Raw genomic sequence first — 21,020 nt, forward strand, 5'->3', positions numbered from 1 at the left:
GTGTTTAAATGGAAAATCTGAAAAACAAAAAGTGAATAGGAAGCCTGAGCATTTAGGTAAATTGGGAAAAACTCTCGTTCAGATGTTTATTTAATCATTTAAGCAAAAGCAAGCATTTTCTTTGCTCATTACTGAATTAAGGAGGTAGTTATCCTCACATAGCAGGACTCTAAAATATTCTTTGAGGAAATTTCACTCTCAAGTACATCAGATTTTGCATAATATTAACGCTATATTAATAACACCCACTAACATACTGAGTGCTTAATACCAGCCACGAACGACTCTTAAGTACGTTGCATGTGCTAGCTCACTTAATGCTTGCAACAGCTCCTTATGTAATTAGTATTATCACTTCTGTTATTTATAGAGAGGACAACTTCTGAAGCACAGAGAGGTAAGTGCATTAAGTAGCTTGCTGAAATTCACACAATTACTAAGTGATCAAGCTGGCTATGAATACCACAGTCTGTTGGCTCTTAACCACTACCATCTATCAATGCTTAGAGAGAGACATATATAAACAAAACCATATTACATTAAAAGCATGTAAACTGAGTATTCTGGGGTTTGAAACTTTACTTTTGTTCCTGCAACTTTAATAGACTTCCTGATCCTGCCTGCCTGATGACATGGTCATGTTGTGGCACACCGGTCGTCTTCTGCTGAAGGCGTGAGAGACTCCTGAAGAAGGCTCAGGGGTTTGCTCGTTGGTTCTTCTCCGCCGGTTCCCCCCATTCACCCTGGTGGATCCAGCAGAGTGTGTAAATTACACACCTCTCCAGTCACCCTTCCCCGGTTAGATAAGGTCGGTCTGCGTTCCTGAGGTTCTTTAGGCTTTGTTTCAAACAGTCTCTGCTGTTCCAGCCATTCCTATCGAGTTATGAAGAACAATTAGTTCATGCTTGAGTTCTCGGGCATAAACCTGTCTGTAGAAATTTTCTTATCGTAAGACTCTAGTATGTGCTCAAATGAAAAATTTTGGTCTTTTATGAGATACTGCAAGAACACTAGCTCTCTTGGAAATTTGGAATGGAAATTCTGTCCTCATGACTTCCCATGGTGATCCTGTGTGCACTGCTCTTGCTGTACCAATTTTTGGCAGTGAAGAGTAAAAATTACGGAAATATTTCCTTTGGTTTTAGGTCTGCTACATTTTTTTCTGAGGATTTAAGTTTAGGACTTTTACAGTGAAACCCAAATAAGGGTGCATCCTCCAATTCTTTCCCCCTTTGTCCTTCTAGAAAACAAAACTTTTCAGGGCACATCGATGGTTTAGTCAGTTATGGGTCTCCCTTTGGCTCAGGTTGTGTTCTCGGGGGTCCTGGGGATGATCCCCATGTCGGGCTCCCTGCAGGGAGCCTGCTTCCCCTGCTGCGCCTCCTGCTTGTGCTCCCTCTCTCTCTGCCAAATAAATAAGTAGAATCTTAAACAAAAAAGAAGCAAAACTTCTCTCACTCTCTTTTTATGTAAAGATTTTATTTATTCATTTGTCAGAGGGAGATAGAGAGCACCAGCAGGGGAACGTCAGGCAGAGGGAGCGGCAGGCTCCCTGCTCAGCGAGGAGCCCGACTGGGGACTGGATCCCTGGAACCTGGGATCATGACCTGAGCGGAAGGCAGACACTTCACTGACTGAGCCACCCGGGCATCCCAAGAAGCAAAATTTTTCACTGAGCAAGTTGTTTTAACTTCTACGTCGGTAGCCTAGCATCAGCATTTATAGAAATGTGGAGGGGGAAGAAAAATTGAGAAAACGGGCCTGGGTTCCCTGACATTAGACAGAGCGAGCAGTGACTGGAGAAAGTTTGCTTCATGTGACTAAGTTTAGCCGTTGACAAATGTCTCATGTTGGTCTGAGTCCACGGACAAATGGTTTTGAAAGTATTCACCACCACTAGTGACGAAATTTCACTGCAGCTTTGGTTACTTTCAATAAACCACAGAGACCCACTGTGGATTAGAGTGGGTAGCGGGTGCGCGCATGCGTGAACGGAGGCGGGGTGGAGAGAGAGAGGGAGGGGGAGGAAACACGAGAGAACAGTTGTGGTGAGATTTGCCTCCTCACCGCAGCTCCTCGGGCTTCCGCTGTGGTGCTGCTATTGTCAGGCTCTTCCCGTGGCTTTGTGCTACTTTGTGAAACACAATCCTAGATTGATACTCCTTTTCGCTGGGGTGGATTCTGGGGGCACAAGGATTCTCCTTCACAGCTGATACTAAGAAAGGAATGGATATTACTTATTTAACCCAGTCTCTGTGCTTCTGGGAATTTGCCTAAAGAAATGACTGGACAACTGCACCGAAATATTCAGAAAGGATGTTTCCTGCAGTCTTGGTAATAACTCCTTCCTCCCCATTAAAATGATCTAAATGTCCATCAGTAGGAAATGAGTTAAATACATTTTGTTACATGCATTTAAGAGATTCTCCATGGTCATTAAAAATGATAGAATTCTATGTTTGTGGACCTGGAATATGTTCATGGGTATTTCAGGAGAAAAGAGAAGAGGCGAAGGACCAGTATCAATCATCTACCTCCCTACGTATCTACCTCCCTACTGACCTACCTCCCTATCTACCTCCCTCCCTCCCTATCTCCCTACCTACCTACCTACCTACCCACCTACTTATCTACCTAGCTGCCTACCTATCTCCTTACCTATCTACCTACCTATCTATCTACCTACCTGCCTATCTACCTCCCTATCTCCCTACCTATCATCTGTCTGTCTCCCAAATAGGAAATATTCTGGAAAGAATGACATTGAAGTCTGTCTGGGCATCTCTGGATAGTAGAATTGTAGATGATTTTAACTTCATTTTAACTTCTCATTTCTGTTTTCCAAAAAATTTTCTAGAATTAATGTTCATTAAACTGACATATAGTAAGAAAACAGAAATAAATAGTCCATATAACTTTATCCTTGTTTCTAGAAAGAACATTTCCACAGTGCAGCCATTCCTAACTAACTAGAACTGACATAAAGGGTTCTTCCAACAATATCTAGTCTAAACAAGGAACTGAGATGGGTCCACCATCATGGGAGGGTTATACTTGCTCTGATGAATTTTATGCTCCTGAGTCAAAGATCAGTTGACTGTATTTGTATGGATCTATTTCTGGGCTCTCTGTTTTGCTCTCCTGATAGAATGATCTGTTCTTCTGTGAATGCCACATTGTCTGGATTAGTGTAGTCATGGAATTTTCAGGGATTGTTACAGCAGCTATCCTAGAGAGTGTGACCCATGCACCATCCAAGACTCCAACTTCTGACTCTGAAAAGTGTTGTAGGCAGTCCCACAGTGTAATGTGGGAATTATTCTGAGCTAAAACATGTTCTGTTGTTTGCAACGAAGAACTCACATGGAGAGAATGATGTTCCATAGATAGCCAGCATATGCTTCTTTTTTATTTATTTATTTATTTATTAAAAGATTTTATTTATTTTTTTTGCAGAGAGAGATCACAAGCAAGTGGAGAGACAGGCAGAGAAAGAAGGAGGAATCAGGTTCCCCGCTGAGCAGAGAGCCCGACACGGGGCTCGATCCCAGGACCTGGGACCATGATCTGAGCCGAGGCAGTGGCCTAACCCACTGAGCCACCCAGGCGCCCACCAGCGTATGCTTCTGATGAGAAGTTGTCAACTGTAGTTGTCTCTTTTCTAGTCTTCATGGAAGGTACTATGTAATGCAAGAAAGAAATGACAGACTAAGTATCTAAGTCTTGGCTAACTACATGGTACTAGGAATCATCTAACTTGGACGAATCTCTGTTTATTCTTTTGAAAATTGGGATGGTTTCTGTCTCATAAGGTTATTTTGGAGGCGTAAGAGAGGGCTTGCTTTTGTTGCTCAAGTCATGTCGTGACAGAATGGTGGAAGTAAATGTGCTAGAATTCTGCAGATTTCCCACATTGCTTTATAGTTGTTGATCTTTGCTCTGTCACTGCCCCCTTCTAAGGAGGGGACAGACTAGGCATTGGGTTCATGGTGTGGTCCAACACTGGGATTTGTTTCCCCACTGATAAAGACAGAGAACTGGCTGGGTTGTGTTTAACATCTCTCATAGCCCCCATACCCTTCGGCTTTCCCCCCTCCTGTTCTTTGTCATACCGGCACAATCGCAGGGTCCAGGAGCTAGATCTGAGTTAAATGGAACAGAGCTTCAGTTTTTAGTTCTTAGAAAAAAGAATAAAATGACAAGAAAAGCTAGTTTGTATTTATTTATTCAATCAGTAAATACTTATTTTATTCCTATAGTAGGTGCTGAGGGTTCAGTAGTGAGAGAGTCTGAGCTCCTATGGGCGTCATATTCTAGTAGAGAGAACGATGTCCAGGCCACCCATGAAAACATGCCACGTGGTGATGGCAAGAGGTAGGGGTTAAAGCCGGTGACAGCAGATCTTGGGAATGGGGTGAGGAGCTCCTCTGTGGGGAGCGCTGATGGTGGGCCTCTGAGAAGACAGCATCGGGTCCATTTGATTCTACAGCCGACCTCGGGGCCCTACTTACATTCAGTCTGGAGCACGCATCTCTCAGGGTAATGCATGTGGCCTTTGAATCCTGCTGGGTTCTGCCCCATATGCTATCGGACGTGCCGCTAACACTGTACAAGCTAATTGAGTCTGTCATCATCACTCTGCTCTGTCCAAAAAAATTGGAAAATGTTCAGTAAAGATTAAAATAAAAAGTCATTTTGGCTAATTAGATAATCAGGAACTCATGAACACTCATTATTCCATCATAAAGAGCTCCTGGATTTGTGACTGATCCTTTGGGATCAGATGAAGATGTCCTCTGGCTTGAGGTTAGCGGTGTCTGGAGACATGCACCCTTCTTCCTTTTAGTACTTCAGATACGGGGAGAAGGCCAGGTACAGGGAAGCAGAGATTCACAGGTTTGGCTGACTCCAAAAAATCAGCCATTTATTATTCATAAAAATTAAATCATAACCTCTGATGAAAACCACGCGCTGCTTCTTTGTCCATGGGCCTCTCTGGCCGACCTGGCGCCAGGTCCAGACTTTGTGACAGTAGCAGTGTCTGCCTTTTGAGTATAATTGCCGCCATCTGTGGAGTCCCGTTATGATCCAGAAATGTTGCACTTTCTGATTCTAATTCTGATGTCTGCGAAGCGGGGAGGGTTGTGATTCTCTTCGTGTCACACAACTTGCAGTGGCCAATCCAGAATAAGGATAAGGTCTTCTGACCTGGTTTGATGGCTCCTGGTTCCCAGTGTAGTATGTGGCTTCTCAAGGAGAGGCTCCTTCGGATGACCACTGGCCACTGGGTTCGGGCCTCTGTGCTGAGCGGTGCATGTTTCTTTCCAGGTGAGTTTGAGTAATGTCCAATTAAGGAAATCTGGAGATACCTTGAATTCTGCACCACTGAGGATTTTAAGTTCATGGCAGATTTTATGGCCAAAATGACAGCTTTCTGAAAAACGAAAACGAAAACCAAACAACTTGGCTTATTGACTTTAATTTCCTGGCCAACTGGTTAACTTGGTGTCATAGGGGCAAGTACCTTTGTTCTTTCCAGCCTCACCTTTCCTGGATGGCTGGTTGCTTCGACTCTATGGTTTGCTCAGGGAAGATTCCACACCAACCTGTGGATGATGAGCAATGTAATGGAGACTATTTTTATGCCACTCGTGTGTGCTGGTCAGTGTGCAACATTTCCTGTGTCACCTAGAGCGTGCGGACTCCTGGCCCTGAATAGTACATGTCTATGTAGGGCAGAGCAGTGGTTTCTAACCCGCTGGTTGCTACAACCTTTTTAGAAATTTCTCTGAGTTCTTTTTTGATGGTTGTGTACCTTTTATCAAGAAACTAAGGCAGATATGAACTCACCCAGTGAGAAAGTTCCTGCCTATTAATACCACATACTTTCACTAACAAAGAACAGATAAAATAGCTATAAATGATACCAAAGTTTGAGATGTCAGGAGCTAGCTCGTACTAGATTTCAGCCTGACCATGAACTTGATAACTTGGCAGAATTTTCGTAAATGTTTTGCTGTACTTTAGTCTTTTTTCCCCCTTCTCTGTATTTTTTTTAAGATTTTACATATTTATATATTTTATATATTTATAAAGACAGAGATCACAAGCAGGCAGAGAGGCAGGCAGAGAGAGAAGAAAGCAGGCTCCCTGCTGAGCAGAGAGCCTGATGTGGGGCTCGATCCCTGGATACTAACATCATGACCTGAGCCAAAGGCAGAGGCTTAACCTACTGAGCCACCCAGGTGCCCCTTCTCGGTATGTTTTATATTTGATATTCTATTGAACATAGCTGGTTTTAATTATGCATACAAGTCAGAGATGCATACTTCTCCTATAAAGCTAAAGGCAGCAAATATCTTGGGCTTCAGTACCGTGCAACTCATCGACTCTGCTCTCATAGTTTGCAAACAGCCATCGATGATACGCGAGCAAGTGGGCATCGATGTGTTCCAATAAAACTTTATTTACAAAACATGAGATGGGTGTGTTGTACTGAACCCTGGGTTATGCTATTGAGGTAAATTTACTGTTAATAATATCTGTCGTTTACAGGTAACATCTATCTAGCATAGTTCTTTAGATGTCACTAACTAAAAAAAACAACTTCAGTAACTCAAATTATTAATTTTATAGGTTTGACTACTTAAAATCCAAGGTAGGGAAATAGCTGTTTTTATTCTATGTAATTCTGTGTTTTGGAGTGAAAAAATTATCTTCGCCCAGTATCTCATGTAAAATTGAAAGAAATAACCCATCATGTGAGAGCTAGGCAATCCCTTCCTAGTGATTTCTGGAAGTAACCAGCATCAGTTACTGCGTTAACTGGTGACTGAATAAGATACTTTTTGTAAATTGTGAGAAAAGGATATCCAATTTTATTGGAAAATGAGCAGAAGCAGGGTAGTAATCAGGGAGAAAAGTACCACAGAGCCAAGATTTGTCCGCAGGCTGGGGAATTCAACTGAAAAATGTATAATTCAGTTGGATTTCCATCTAGTGTCAAGTTCTCTGTCTCCACCTGTGTTGAATTCACCATCAGAGTATCTCCAACCCCTCCACCTCCTGGGCAGGCTCTAGCTAGGACACCTCTATGTGTCACAGGGTGACAGTCTATGACGTCATGTAGCAGCCATAGTTCAGTGTTCACGCCTGAGAGTGAGGCTCTATGCCTCATTTACACCAGGATTAGTTGTGGCTCCTGGACATTCCATGTTCCATTTCTAGTCATTGATCAGACCGCTATATGCCATAGCGCTTGTCATGTTGCGGTGGATTAGGACAAGTGTCTGTATGTGTAGAGCGAGAAATCACTTGCCAAATCATGACTCATGCCTCGTTCTTTTCTTTTCTCCTGTTTCTAAGACAGTGTCTTACACATAGTAGAACTATCTTTCTTGAATGAATAAATAACTTCATGGGTGAGTGATTTTAATGGTGGGATTTTATATATATATCAGAATGATGGGAGAATTGCTTTGGGTCAAGTGAACTTTTGGTGACAATTCAAAAATCAAAGTATGTTTATTTACTTATTTTCACAGCACTCGCTGGCAGCACCAGCCAAACTTCTCAGAAACTCCTGGGCAGGCTACTTCCTCATTACATATTAGCACGCTCTCTCTCTCTCTCTCTCTCTCTCTCCTCTTCTCTTTAACTATCCTGAACCTAAAGATAAAAATGTATCCACAAACTGTGTAATTTTCTTAATGTCATTTTCCTAATTGCATTATTGTTTTATAGACTGCCGTCTAATTTACGTGGCAAAAGAGGAAGAACCTGGTTACAAATTAGACTTGTAATTTTGTGTTATCTGAGTATTTTGTTGACATAATATTACAGTTTCTACCATATTTCCATGAGGTTGATGGAGGTAAACCCGGGAGCACTGAGTCACTGAAAGGCCTGAATGAATGGCTGATTCCTCAAAGCTAGTTTGTGGTAGGACTCTTCAGATAGTCCCGGTGTAGAGTTTATTTTACTCCCTTTTTAGTGGTATTTCTTTGTGATAAGTCCCCTGCCTAAGTAAGGAACACACAGTAGAAGTAATAGTGGGTAGTGTTCTGTTCATTATTGACCTGGTGAGACTCCCTAAAGAAAGTGTCAGAACTGCAAGGTACTTTCCCATCATAGAAAACTCCTAATCCAGGTCTCAGACAAGATAAGAAAACTAAAATGTTTTACCATATTTTTAAGCTGAGGTTTTTTGTTAGCAAAGATATTCTTGAAGTTTGTAGGGAGTATGTGTCGTTCCTATTAGAAATTAGAACTTCATAAATACAAATATAGCTAGGATCCTTACCTTTTATATATATAAGTAGCATTGCAATAGTCAGGAAATTTAGTAGAAAAATAGTTGTAATAAACATGACCAATAAAAAAGAAAGGTACAAACACTCCAATGGAAATGGACAAAAATAGAAGGTAATTCATAAATCATTATCCTCACTAGTCGTCAAAGCAGTTAAAACTGAAAAGCAGTAAGATATAATCTTTAACCTTTCAGGCATAAGTTTGCAGTGGCAGAAATGGTTGATAAAACCCGGTGCTAGCGGATTTGGGAGAACAGGTACTTTAATGCTTCGCCAGTGGGAGTGTATATCAGCTCCTAGTTTGACCTTGTGCCCCCCCCTTTTTTTAAAGATTTTATTTATTTATTTGACAGAGAAAGAGACCACAAGTAGGCAGAGAGGCAGGCAGAGAGAGAGGAGGAAGCAGGCTCCCTGCTGAGCAGAGAGCCCGATGTGGGGCTGGATCCCAGGACCCTGAGATCATGACCTGAGCCGAAGGCAGCGGCTTAACCCACTGAGCCCCCCAGGTGTCCCTTTGACCTTGTTTCAAGTTGCAGTTTCATATGTTATACATAAATACCCATACATTGACTTTCATGTAACAAATTTGTCTTTGTAGACCCATGGACAAGCAATGACCACTGAGTCATATGCAGCCCAAATTTGCCAGCCAGTTTCATTTTTACATATTCAACCTTTGCACTACTTCTTAAGAAAGCACAATGTCTGAAAGTAAGAGACCATCTTTTACCAATTTCCAGGAGGGAATTTATGACAAAGAGATACATGGAAAAGTATACAAAGTTTGAAAACATGTATATTCTCCTTGCTATGTGGTCTAGGGTTAAAAAAAATAAAAAGAAAGAAAGAAAGAAAAGGAAATCACCCGGAGGCTAGCAATAGGGGAGTAGTTGAGCATCAGAGAATCTCTCACTGGCTGAAAGTTGGCTTGGAATCCGGCAGACCTGAGTTCCTTCTTCCCTCTATTATCACTCAGCCGGAGTTGTGAGTGAGTCAGGGAAGCTCTCCTAGCCGCCACTTGCTCCTCTTTAGTATGTAACTAATAGCTCTACTCACTTCATTATGTTGCTTTAGTGATTAAATGGGCCAGTGCCCTTAAGTGCTTAGCCCCAAACCTCCCACACTGCAAATGTACAGTGAATCTCCAGCCATCGAATGGTACAGAAAGATGGTAAAGGGCTACAATATACACAGGCATATCTTACCTAGAATGGTGTTTGGAGGAAGGTCCATCAACTGTGAATAAATTGTTATCTCTGGGCAGTGGGATTTAGGTGAATTTTTCTTTCTTTTTTAACTTTTCTATAGTGTCTGATTATTTTTTTTACAACAATTATACTATTTTTATCAGAAAAAAATATAAAAAGCTATTTTAGTTTGGGGGGGTAAAGTAAGTATAATTTAAGAGACGTCATACTGTTTTAAAGAAAACAATGGTCACCGTAATCCATCCTTTATTTTTGTCCTTTAAAAAAATGGAATCTTATGGCACCATTGGATTAATCACAGCTGCGTGGCTGCGCCAGGAACGCTAGGCCTTGATCACTCTTCTTTCCAGGCACAGATCTAGATTACATCTTCCAGATGCATCCCCGTCTCCTGCTCTGTCCTTGTGTCTAGATGGGACCAGATAACTAGTTGGTGCCCATGAAACGGGACCAAAGAACAGGTAGCACTTCCAGGTTCAAGTAGTCAAGAGTAGGCGGGTCTTTTCTGTGATCTTTTGTTCCCTGTCTTTTCCCTGAAAGAACAGGACTCCCAGATCCTTAAGGGCTGGTTTTTCCCAAAGGTGGAAGCAGTTTAGATTCCTGAAACACCTTTTCGAGGAGGACCTCTGAGAGGGACAACTGACCAGGGACTTCTGCATTGATTTTTGTGTGAGTGAATAGTAAACTTTTTCAATGTGATGCCACTGAGAGTTCGAGCTCGGTCTAATCTGAGTTATACTGTTAAATGTCACCCTCTTTGGTCTGTATATTACCCTGTTTTATTCGATCAATTAGACAGTGTAATGTACCACCACTGATCTATTCCCAGTGTAAAGACTAGAACGTCCCAAATAACTTGTATCATTGTGCTCCTTCCTTTTGATAGTATCTAATTATATACTTATTCCTGTATCTAGATCTATCTGTATACCAGGAGTAGAGTTTCTGGAGTATGCAGATGTTTAGTTTTACATAAACTGCTTTTCTAAGTGTTGTGCCAGTTTCTAAGGCCATGAGTAATAAACGTTGATTACTACAGTAATCAACATAGAATTGTGTGAGTCAAGGATACCCAAATTGCTAATGGAACAGACTAGAGAATTTAGAACAGATGCACATATACATGGACCTTTGACATATGACAGTAGTGTTGCAAAAGGAGATATTCTTCCATAACCAGAGCTTGAAAATCCAGTTATCCAAAGAGAAAAAAAAAATGCATTTGTATCTCTACTTCACATCACATACAGAAATAACCTCCGGAAAGGTGGAAAATTTAAGTGCCAAATACAAGACTAAAACTTTTAGTAGGGGTCAGTCTTTCTGACTTTGGGGAAGGAAAAGATTTATCAAGGTGCAAAAAACAACAGCTATATAATAAAACATTGATAAATCTGATTACATTATAATTAGTATTTTTTGTTTGTTTGTTTGTTATCAAAGACATGTAAAGAGAGTGAAAAGACAAGCTACAAACTAGGAGAAAATATTTGCAACACCTGCAATTGACAAAGAATTAGTATGGCGAATACAAAAAGAATTTTTACATACCGATACTAAAATGACAAACTACTCAAAAGTGGACTATTACACAAGCATGCATTCTACAGAAGACTTTTTTTGTGGACTATCTGTTATGTATGATGAAATACAAATTAATTTTTTCAGATAAATCAAAATAGACTAAAAAGTAAAAAGAAAAGATGTATTTCCTTATTTGTACCCTTCATACTTATATCTTCTTCTCTCAAAAATGAATGCTTTCCTTCAAAAATGGATTCTACCCTCCCACTGTGTGGCCACACATATATAAGTGGAACTGATGTTCTGGGGTACTAGACTTGGCAAGTATAAATGTTTATGTTTGCGGGGCGCCTGGGTGGCTCAGTGGGTTAAGCCGCTGCCTTCGGCTCAGGTCATGATCTCAGGGTCCTGGGATCGAGTCCTGCATCGGGCTCTCTGCACAGCAGGGAGCCTGCTTCCCTCTCTCTCTCTCTCTGGCTGCCTCTCCGTTTACTTGTGATTTCTCTCTGTCAAATTAATAAATAAAATCTTTAAAAAAATGTTTATGTTTGCTTGTGCTTGCATACTCTTATGCATTTACATTTATTCTCAGTATATTAATCCAGCACCTTCTCTGCATCAGGCATTGCCCTAGACTCTGAGGAATGAAAAAGACAAAAATTTCTGGAAGGAGATAGAAAATATTAAAAATCAGCAAGTAAATTATATGGTTATACTACATGGTGCTAAGTACCGTGCATGGAAATAGAGCAGCAAGGAGAGATCAAATGATACCAGAATCGGTATGGGAGTGCAGTTTTCAGTTGGGTCGTCAGGAAAAGCTATAATGAGAAAGCAGTGGGGGTGAGTTATGCTTATGTCTGTGGGATGAGAACATCAAGCAGAATAAACAGCAAGTGAAAAGGCTCAGAGGTAGGAGCCTGGCTGACATGTCTGAGAAATAGCAAAGAGGTCATTGTGACTGCAGTGGAGAGATAAGGGAGAAAGGGTAGCAGGAGATGATGTTAGAGAGGGAGTGAGAGGAAGGCACAGGTCATGGAAGCATTTGTAAGCTCTTGTAAAGACTTTGGGTGCATATATAATTTTATATCCTCCTGATGAATTGACCCCTTTTTCATTATATAGTCACCTACTTTGCCTCTTATTACAGTTTTTGACCTGAAGTCTCTTTTGTCTAAGTATAGTTACCTCTGCCATCTTGGGTTTCCAGTTGCATGGACCATCTTCTTTCATCCTCTTACTATGAGCTGATATGTATTCTTAAAGCTGAGGTGAGGCAGCACATAGCTGGGTAGTTTCTTAAAAATCCATTCAGTCATTCTATGCCTTTTAATTTGAGAATTTAATCCATTTACATTTAAAGAAATTATTGATGGTTAAGGACTTATCAATACCAATTTTTTTTTCCTGGAGTCCCCTTGTCTCTTTCCTCCTCTCTTTCGGTATTTCTTTTCCTTTTCTTTTCTTTCTCTTTTTAAAATAGGTTCCACACCCAGCGTGGAGCCCAGTGTGGGGCTTGAACTGAGATAAAGACCTGAGTTGAGCTTAAGAGTCAGACACTTAACTGACTGAGCCACCCAGGGACCCCTCTTTCTGTATTTCTTTGTGAGTTAATGATTTTTCTTTTCTATTTATTTATTTATTTTAAAGATTTTATTTATTTATTTGACAGACAGAAATCACCAATAGGCAGAGAGGCAAGCAAAGAGAGAGGGGGAAGTAGGCTCCCCGCTGAGCAGAGAGCCCAATGAGGGGCTCGATCCCAGGACCCTGGGATCATGACCTGAGCCAAAGGCAAAGGCTTTAACCCACTGAGCCACCCAGGCGCCCCAGTTAATGATTTTTCTTATCACCAGCGAGTCTAGTCATGCTTCTTAAAAGCTAGGAGTAACTAATTCATTCTGAGAGTTTAAGACATTCCAATTCCATATGCTAAGCCATTATTCAGCTGTTAGTCAAATTGTCTATTTGATTGAAAACATAAGAGAAAACCACTGGCACAACTCCTGGCTTTGTGTTTGTAGGTGGTTAATCTTCACTTATGTACCATCACCCTTAATTTGGTCTTTTAAAAATAATTCATTTAAACTTAAAAAAATAAATCATTTATTCAAAAACTATTTGGTGACTGTACTACTGCACGCAGACATTCTTCTAATGCCAGGGACCTGGTGAAGACCGAGATCCCCGCTCTCAAGGAGGCTACCATATAGTGGGAGAGGCAGAAACACAACGGAGTTTGGCAAAAACATAAGATCAGAGATAAGATAGAACAGTGGCGGAGACGTACTGCCAAGGGAGCACAGAGGATGGCACAACTTAATTTTATCTAGAGGACTCAGGAAAACTCGTGGGACGGGGAGAAGTTTATAGTAGGGAGCTGGGATGGTTATTCTGGGTAAAGGAAGCGGTATGTGGGGGTGTCAGAGACGATGGGGTATTTGGTCGAGCACATACACCTTTGTTGAGACTGTGGGTTTGGGAGCCTGTGTGAGGGGTGGAAAGTGAGCTAAAAGGAAAAGCTGTGTTGGATCCTGAACAACCTTGCATAGGACAATAAGAAATTTGAAATAAATTCTGTAGGCAATGGAAATTGGCAAAGAGGTTCTCAGTAGGGAAATAACATGATTAGATTAAGGCATCAGAACAATTACTCTGGCAATACTATGGGTACAGTAGGAAAGGGAGGAGAACCGACACTGGGAAAGCAGTTGGTCTCCTGCAGTGGTCCTAACCAGGGATGACGAGGGCCTGCCTAGAGCAGTTGGAAAGTGAATATCAGGCCTACTAGAGCTGCTGAGGTGGTTTACTTAGTTCGGCTTGGTTGAGGATGACGAATGAGTGGATAGCACTGAGTCGAAGATGACCCCAGTTTCTGTGTTTGGAAACTGGATAGAAAATAGTGTATTTCTCCAACTCCCTTCTCCTAACACCCCTTGTCCTCCATGCTATTTGTTATGCTCCACAAATAAGTGAAACCATATGATAATTGACTCTCTCTGCTTGACTTATTTCACTCAGCATCATCTCTTCCAGTCCCGTCCATGTTGCTACAAAAGCTGGGTATTCATCCTTTCTGATGGAGGCATCATACTGAAAAACAATCTGAGGGGTTTGAAGTGGCGGGGGGGGGAGGTTGGGGTACCAGGTGGTGGGTATTATAGAGGGCACGGATTGCATGGAGCACTGGGTGTGGTGCAAAAATAATGAATACTGTTGTGCTGAAAATAATTAAAAAAAATAAAAATAATTAAAAAAATTTAAAAAAAAAAGAAAATAGTGTATTTCTCAATGTCAGGGAACAAGAGGAGGAAAAGTATTCTGAGTGGAAAGATGTATTCAGATGTTAAGGACCGATGGTGTAGCCAGGTAGAGATAACAAAGAAGCCACGCTGAGGTCCAGAGTGAAGTCTGGCTGGAGAATTAAATGCCATTAATGAAAAATCTCTTAGAGGTTAGCCTATAATTTTCATGGAAGTATAGGAATTCATTTTTGTTTCTCTAACAGCCATGGCAAAACCTGTTGGTGACACATATGTTGAATAAGAATATGAGTCTCATGTACCCAGTGGCTGTGGCAATCCTTTGAGCCACTTGTACAAACACATATTTAATAAATACATGTTATAGAGACCTGTGAAAACAAAATCAGATAAAACAACAAAAGACTGAGTGCCGGGAAGATGCAGCTGATATGGTCAGACCCCACTACCAGACCACGAGTCAAAACTACAGTTGGGTGAGACTATGTGGTAACGTAGCAAGAAATAAAAGAGGGTCATGGGGCGCCTGGGGGCTCCATCGTCGAGTGTCTGCCTTCGGCTCAGGTCATGATCCCGGGGTCCTGGGATCGAGCCCCACATCGGGCTCCCTGCTCGGCAGGAAACCTGTTTCCTCCTTTCTCTCTCTGCCTGCCTCTCTGCCTACCTGTCATCTCTCTCTCTCTGTTGAATAAATAAATAAAATCTTTTAAAAAAATTTAAAAAATGAAAACTGTCAGAATGATATGATTATAGTTAATTTTCTCTCTTTTTTCAAAATAAAGCTCATGTGAGGACAACTTTTCAGTTTTTATTTTTATTTTATTTTTAAAAAAGATTTTATATTTGTTCATGAGAGAGAGAGAGCACATGCACAAGAAGAGGGGAGGGTCAGAGGTAGATGGAGAAGCAGACTCTCCATTGATCAGGGAGCCTGACGTGGGCTTGATCTCAGAACCCCGGGACCATGATCTGAGCCCGAACCGGCTGAGCCACCCAGATGCCCCTCACAGGTTTTTAAAAGGTACATACTAAGTTGCAATAAAGCAAACACGTGCATTGGACATGCTCCAAAAACTTATTTAACTGTTTCTTCAGTATGTATAAGAAAGCGGGAGTCACTGAGGTGAGATTTAAAAAGATTGCTGAGGGGCGCCTGGGTGGCTCCGGGGGTCGAGCCTCTGCCTTCGGCTCAGGTCATGGTCTCGGGGTCCTGGGATGGAGCCCCGAATCAGGCTCTCTGCTCAGCAGGAAGCCTGCTTCCTCCTCTCTCTGCCTGCCTCTCTGCCTGCTTGTGATCTCTGTCTGTCAAATAAATTAAAATAAATAAATAAATAAAAAGATTGCTGAGAAGCTCCCAGTGGCAGCAGTGTCCCTGTGGCCCCCCCAAAGAGAACCCCAGCTGGTCTGGATGGCATGCGGGGTCATGAGCCATGGTGGTGGCATCCTCACGTCACAGCGGATGTGACATGGGACGGGGGGGGGAGCAGGACCACAGTGACCACCGCTCCCCATTTCCTTACTGTCCCCGGGGTGGGCCGTGGGGTGATGTGGCCTGGGGCCTGCCTGCAGTGGAAGATCTGTATTTCGGGGGGTGGGAGATGCGACAACCACGTTCCTTTGTGCTCACATTTGGTTTTATTGACACCTTAACCACAGCAGCGGGGGCAAAGGCCACAAGGTGTGAGCGGAGGCAAAGGAACTTATGTTAGAGAAAAAACCCTCTCTACTGCACAGACTTTCCACAGCCACACGCCCACCCCGAAAGGCCCCTGTCGCCCCAGGAAGTGCGTGGACCGCCGGGCGCATAAAGAGGCTCCTGCAAGCGCGGCTCCTCAGCCTCTCCTCAGCCTCTCCTCGCCCGGCTCCTCCTCGCCCGGCTCCGCACCACTCCGCCATGAGACCTCTCCTCCTGGCCCTGCTCGGGGTCTGCCTCCTCTCGGACTTCCTCGTGGAAGGTAAGCGGGAAGGTTCCGTCTGGGCAGGCGTGCGGCCGGCGGCCCGCGGCCCGGCTGCGACTCAGGGTTGGACTGGGGTCAACGGCTTTGTCTGGGGAGCCTGTGACTGCCTGTGAGCAAAACGGGAATGAAAACTGAGGTCAGGGGACTTGCTTACAGTCTGGCTCCTAATTTTCACAATTACGTGATTGGGGGTAAATTTCTCAACCTCTCTGGACCTACGCCTACTTACAAGTTGAACATGATGACAGATACTCTCACCTGGGATTAAAATGAAAAAAAATAAAAACCAACAATTTAGGAATACTTATCGAATTTCCTCACTAGTAGTAATTTTTTTTTTAAGATTTTATTTATTCATTCGACAGAGAGAGAGACAGTGAGAGAGGGAACACGGCAGGGGGAGTGGGCGCGGGACAAGCAGGCCTCCCGCCGAGCGGGGAGCCCGATGCGGGGCTCGATCCCAGACCCTGAGATCCTGACCCGAGATGAAGGCAGAGGCTTAACGACTGAGCCACCCAGGCGTCCCAGCGATAATTTCTTGATTAATGTGAGCTGTGGAATGGTGGTGATGATTGTGCCCTTGTAGTTTTTGCCTATTTGATATCAATCTTGATAAATTCTCAAAGTTTTTGGAAGTTTAGTCACAATGTGGAGATGAGTTGGAGGTTGTATATTCTGAAGAGAATCAATCATTCTATTGAAAAGAATGATTGGGAGCTCATGCCTTCATACCCAGGAGATCAATATTACCTTTGAGTATACGGGAGAGTCTATTTTTACTGCTATGAACATTGTTCCCGTTAATGACAAACTTCTTTAATTTATAAGAGATCATATGTCAGGTGCTAACAAATAGACCAGTGGCTCATACGCGTTCGGAGCAACCTGCCAGGACGCCACCTCAGACAGCTCTGCTGAGCCTCACCGGACTGTCCGACACGTATTGTCTTCAAGGGTCATTTTTTCCTCCAACCGATTGAAGAATAGTTCTTGTGACTCTGGCGATGAGAGAGACTATCTCTCAAGTGTAACTAGTGTTTCAGTTAACTCTCCTTTCAACCTCCTCGTTTCTAGCCTTACTTCTTAGAGTAGGAAATCGGGATCTGATCCTGGGTCCCTGAGGGAGCCCACGAACAGAGGTGGCAGGTCTGCAGTTCCCTGACACTGTGGGCAAAATAAGTACTGATGAAACCAACTTTAAGGCTAGTCAGTGAAGCCAAATATTGCAATGTGGCTGCCATTTTGCCGAGACCAAAAGTCTGCTGTTTGGTGGAAACTCAGGCATGGGTGGGGACAGCGACCCTCTGTTGGAGACAGGAGGACCGCAGACACGTGGGTCACTTCCCAAGCTTCCTCCCTGAATGACCTCTGTACGTGCCCCTGGGGCTTAGCCTCCACGCACGCCTGCAAAGCAATGTCTGCTCCGACTCTGCAACGTTCGTGAAGGTGATGTCCTCCCTGAGAACACTGTGGCTTGGGGTTTTGGGGTCGAGTGGGATTCTCTGGGTCCTGGAGTCCACGGTGGGTACTTCTCAGAGAAAATGAGATACAGAGAAGTTGGGTACTTCTCAGAGAAAAATATTGTTTCCTAAGTAATGAGAAAAATGCAAGAAAAGATCCCTGTCCTTCACTGGGCTCAGAGACAGCTCAGCGTTAAACATACGTTGGCAAAGACGGGGGCAAAGGCCACGTGGACGGGTCACTGGGAACGCCGGAAAGCAGGGCCGGCGAGGGGCGTAGCTAGCCGGCAGATACCTTGTATGTAGTTTCATGTTTAAAAAAAGTCTGGTATTGGGGCGCCTGGGGGGCTCAGTTGGTTAAGCCGCTGCCTTTGGCTCAGGTTGTGATCCCAGTGTCCTGGGATCGAGTCCCACATCGGGCTCCTTGCTCCGCGGGGAGCCTGCTTCTCCCTCTGCCTCTGCCTGCCATTCTGTCTGCCTGTGCTCACTCTCTCTGACAAATAAATAAATAAAATCTTTTAAAAAAAATTTCAAAAGTCTGGTATCAGCAACAGCGGAGATCAAACTCGGTCCTCATCAACTATTCCGTACATGCTTTTAGCATCATTTCCCTGAGAGACAAATACTGTTTTACTCCGGAGAAAACCAGCGCTTAGAAACCATGATTACATCCCAGCAAACCTCTGATATTATCAGTTCTCCCAAGGCTGCCTTCTCCAAGGCAAGACGGCTCCCTGAACTGAAGTCTAGAAATCCTCTTGGGGTGGGGGTGGATTTCTCTTGAAGAGGGAGAGTTTGAGAACCACCTCCGTCGTGGAACTTGCACCTTCACATTTACAACAGCACGTGCTTCTCCGACATTTGACGTTGCCTTCCCCAAATCACTCCCCACCACATCACTCTCTGTTATTTTGTTCTTAGCACCGTAGCGTTCGTGCTGTTTGAAAAGATCATTTATGGTTTGTCTGCTCGGTTTTCTTTGCCAGGTGTGGGGAGTGAAGTCCTGGAAAAGAGCTTCTGTGTGAGTCTAACGACCAAGAGACTGCCCATTAAAAACATCAAGACCTACACTATCAAGGAGGGCCCCATGAGAGCAGTGATGTGAGTTTGTGTCCCCGGAGCCGGGGACGGGATGGGGCCCGCTGTGGAGAAACACCGCCCTCCTCAGGAAGCCGGCGTGGGGGAGACCTCAAGGGACCCAGCCGCCCCTCTGTTCTAGTTAACCGCGGCTTCCTGTAGCATCAAATAACAATTACCAGAAAAATTTGACAATCGAATAAGGAGTGTTATCCTCCTCTCGATTTGGTTTAGCAGAAGCACCTGACTGGGGCGGACGGCTGTGGTGCTCAGTTCGGAGCGTTAGGGCGGGAGCTGGCCGGCTGGACTCGGGACTGGACCGTAGGGCCGCACCGGTGCCTTCCCCGCGCCTCCCTTCCCTTTGCTTAGGGTGTGCTAGAGTGAAGGACAGTGCCATGTTTTATCCCTTACCGTATCTCAAGGGAATGTGCGAAAAACTAGCCTCCCTAGTGCCATTCTCTTTCCAGGGTCTCGTTTTCAGAGTAGCAGCTCTTCCCAACACAGGATTGCAATTTTACCCAAAGAAATTAAATAAAGAAATCACGTCTGTCCAGAAAACAAGATAAGTGTGTTCAGATGTGAAAAGGAAGAGAAATGGAATCACTGAACGAGGTGACCGGCAGCTCCGGCGTAGTTCCAGCTGTTGGCAGCTCGGATGGACGGAGGTGTCTGAGAATCATGATGAGCAAAGGCGGCCGGCTTCCCCCTTCCTTGAGACTCCGGAGGGCCGCAGCAACAGCCTTTTGCTTTTTCTCTGTCCCTACCAAGGGCTGAGGGAAGGGAGCCGTCCTGCTGTTAAGAGGCACCAGGGTATTTCCTGGACGTATTTCTCTTTTGTGTTCCAATAGAAAGGTTTTCATTTCTGGTGTCAAGGTTTGGAGAGCAATTTCTGCACGAAATCTCTTGTATCTGGTCTGATCTTAACTCCTGGCTCCAAGGCGTGCGGATGTGACTAACTCTGTCTTTTCCTTGCTTTGCAGCTTCATTACCAGACGTGGCTTTAAAATCTGCGCTGACCCACAAGCTGACTGGGTGAAAAAGGCAATAGAGGGTGTGGACAAGTCCACCAGGAGAAACGTGAAACAGACCAAGCCTACAGGAGCCCAATATTCCACCAGCACAGCTGTAACCCCGACCGCGTAGTGGCCTTCTGGCCGCTCACGTCACTGGCCAGCCGGCTCGTTTCCCTTTATAAAGCTCCTGGACTAATTTGATTATATTCACTTTTTATAAAAGTGCTGTGTGAGCCACCTTACTTTCTGTATTGTATTTTTCATGCCTTTCTCCACTTAGATGTTTCATTAATAAATATTTATTATTAAGGATAATCTCAAAGTCTATTCTCTACATATTGGGAAAGGTAACAAATCATTTATGTTCTGTCTCTCCTAACTGTGTGTCCCTCTGATGGTATGCGTGATGGGAGAGATTTTGGCCGCTGTTTACCAGGGATGAAACCTATTTAGTCATCATTCTTAGGTTCCAGCTTGCAAGTGACAATGGTGACAATGTGACAAGTGACAGTTGTGACAGTGGCAACAATTTAAGATCTGTTTCACCTGTCTTCATAGTAGAGTTCTGTTGACGCAATGGGGGAGGAGGCCGACGGTCGCGCGCTTCCCTCCTGCGGGTCCCCACCGAGAAGCGGCTTCACTCGTGTTCGATCTCTAGCAGGTTCTCGTCCCTCTCTGTGCTTCTTTCCTTTCCTAAGAAAGGACACAAACACAGGGCTTGTCAGTTCTCTGATTTGTCAAGGTAGCAAACGTTAGACTTTCGGTGAAAAGATATTTTATTCAAATAACAGGCAGTGTTCTTTGAAGCGCGCCATGACATGACCTTGCTGCCTTTCTGTGACGTCTGTAATCGTCACTGCTGTTTCTAGGTGTGCTTGTCCGTCGGTCGTCTCTCCTCAACCCCTGTCCACCCGGGACCTCCTTGAACGTGATCACAGCTTGCACTACAGTTTTAGTCAAGTGTTCATCTGGGCCTTCAGTAGTCCAGATGTATGCTCCGCTGTATTTTCATTAAATCGCCAATTTGATTCACGTTTATGCCTATACTGTCCGAGTGGGCCGCGGTGCACACATCCGGTTCTGACTCTAACTAGTGAGGACTAACTGTGCCCCGATCATCTCGAGGCAAGAGCGAGTACTGACTACTCTCTGGTCACCAGTATCAAGGGCTTTCAGAGAAGAACTGAGGGCAGCTGGCTGGGGTC

The 21,020-nt window shown here is 43.8% G+C and overlaps 1 protein-coding gene across 6 annotated transcripts in view; it reads left to right on the forward strand.

Moving 5' to 3' along the window:
- XCL1 (X-C motif chemokine ligand 1) overlaps positions 1-20,130 on the forward strand; it is a 172,145-nt gene extending 152,015 nt beyond the window's left edge. For 2 of the 6 annotated variants that reach the window (XM_082702822.1, XM_082702823.1), the window contains exons 4-6: positions 16,042-16,262; positions 18,712-18,826; positions 19,783-20,130. In XM_082702822.1, coding sequence (XP_082558948.1) covers positions 16,202-16,262; positions 18,712-18,826; positions 19,783-19,945 — 339 coding nt within the window. In that variant the 5' untranslated portion in view covers positions 16,042-16,201 and the 3' untranslated portion in view covers positions 19,946-20,130. Of the gene's footprint in view, positions 1-605; positions 809-6,239; positions 6,259-12,260; positions 12,650-15,832; positions 16,263-18,711; positions 18,827-19,782 lie in introns of those variants that run through there. The other 4 variants (XM_082702821.1, XM_082702825.1, XM_082702824.1 and 1 more) reach the window with 4 other exon arrangements.
- Positions 20,131-21,020: the final 890 nt, after the last annotated feature.

The sequence above is a fragment of the Mustela nivalis genome (assembly GCF_964662115.1).
Source record: "Mustela nivalis genome assembly, chromosome: 16".
NCBI lineage: Eukaryota > Metazoa > Chordata > Mammalia > Carnivora > Mustelidae > Mustela > Mustela nivalis.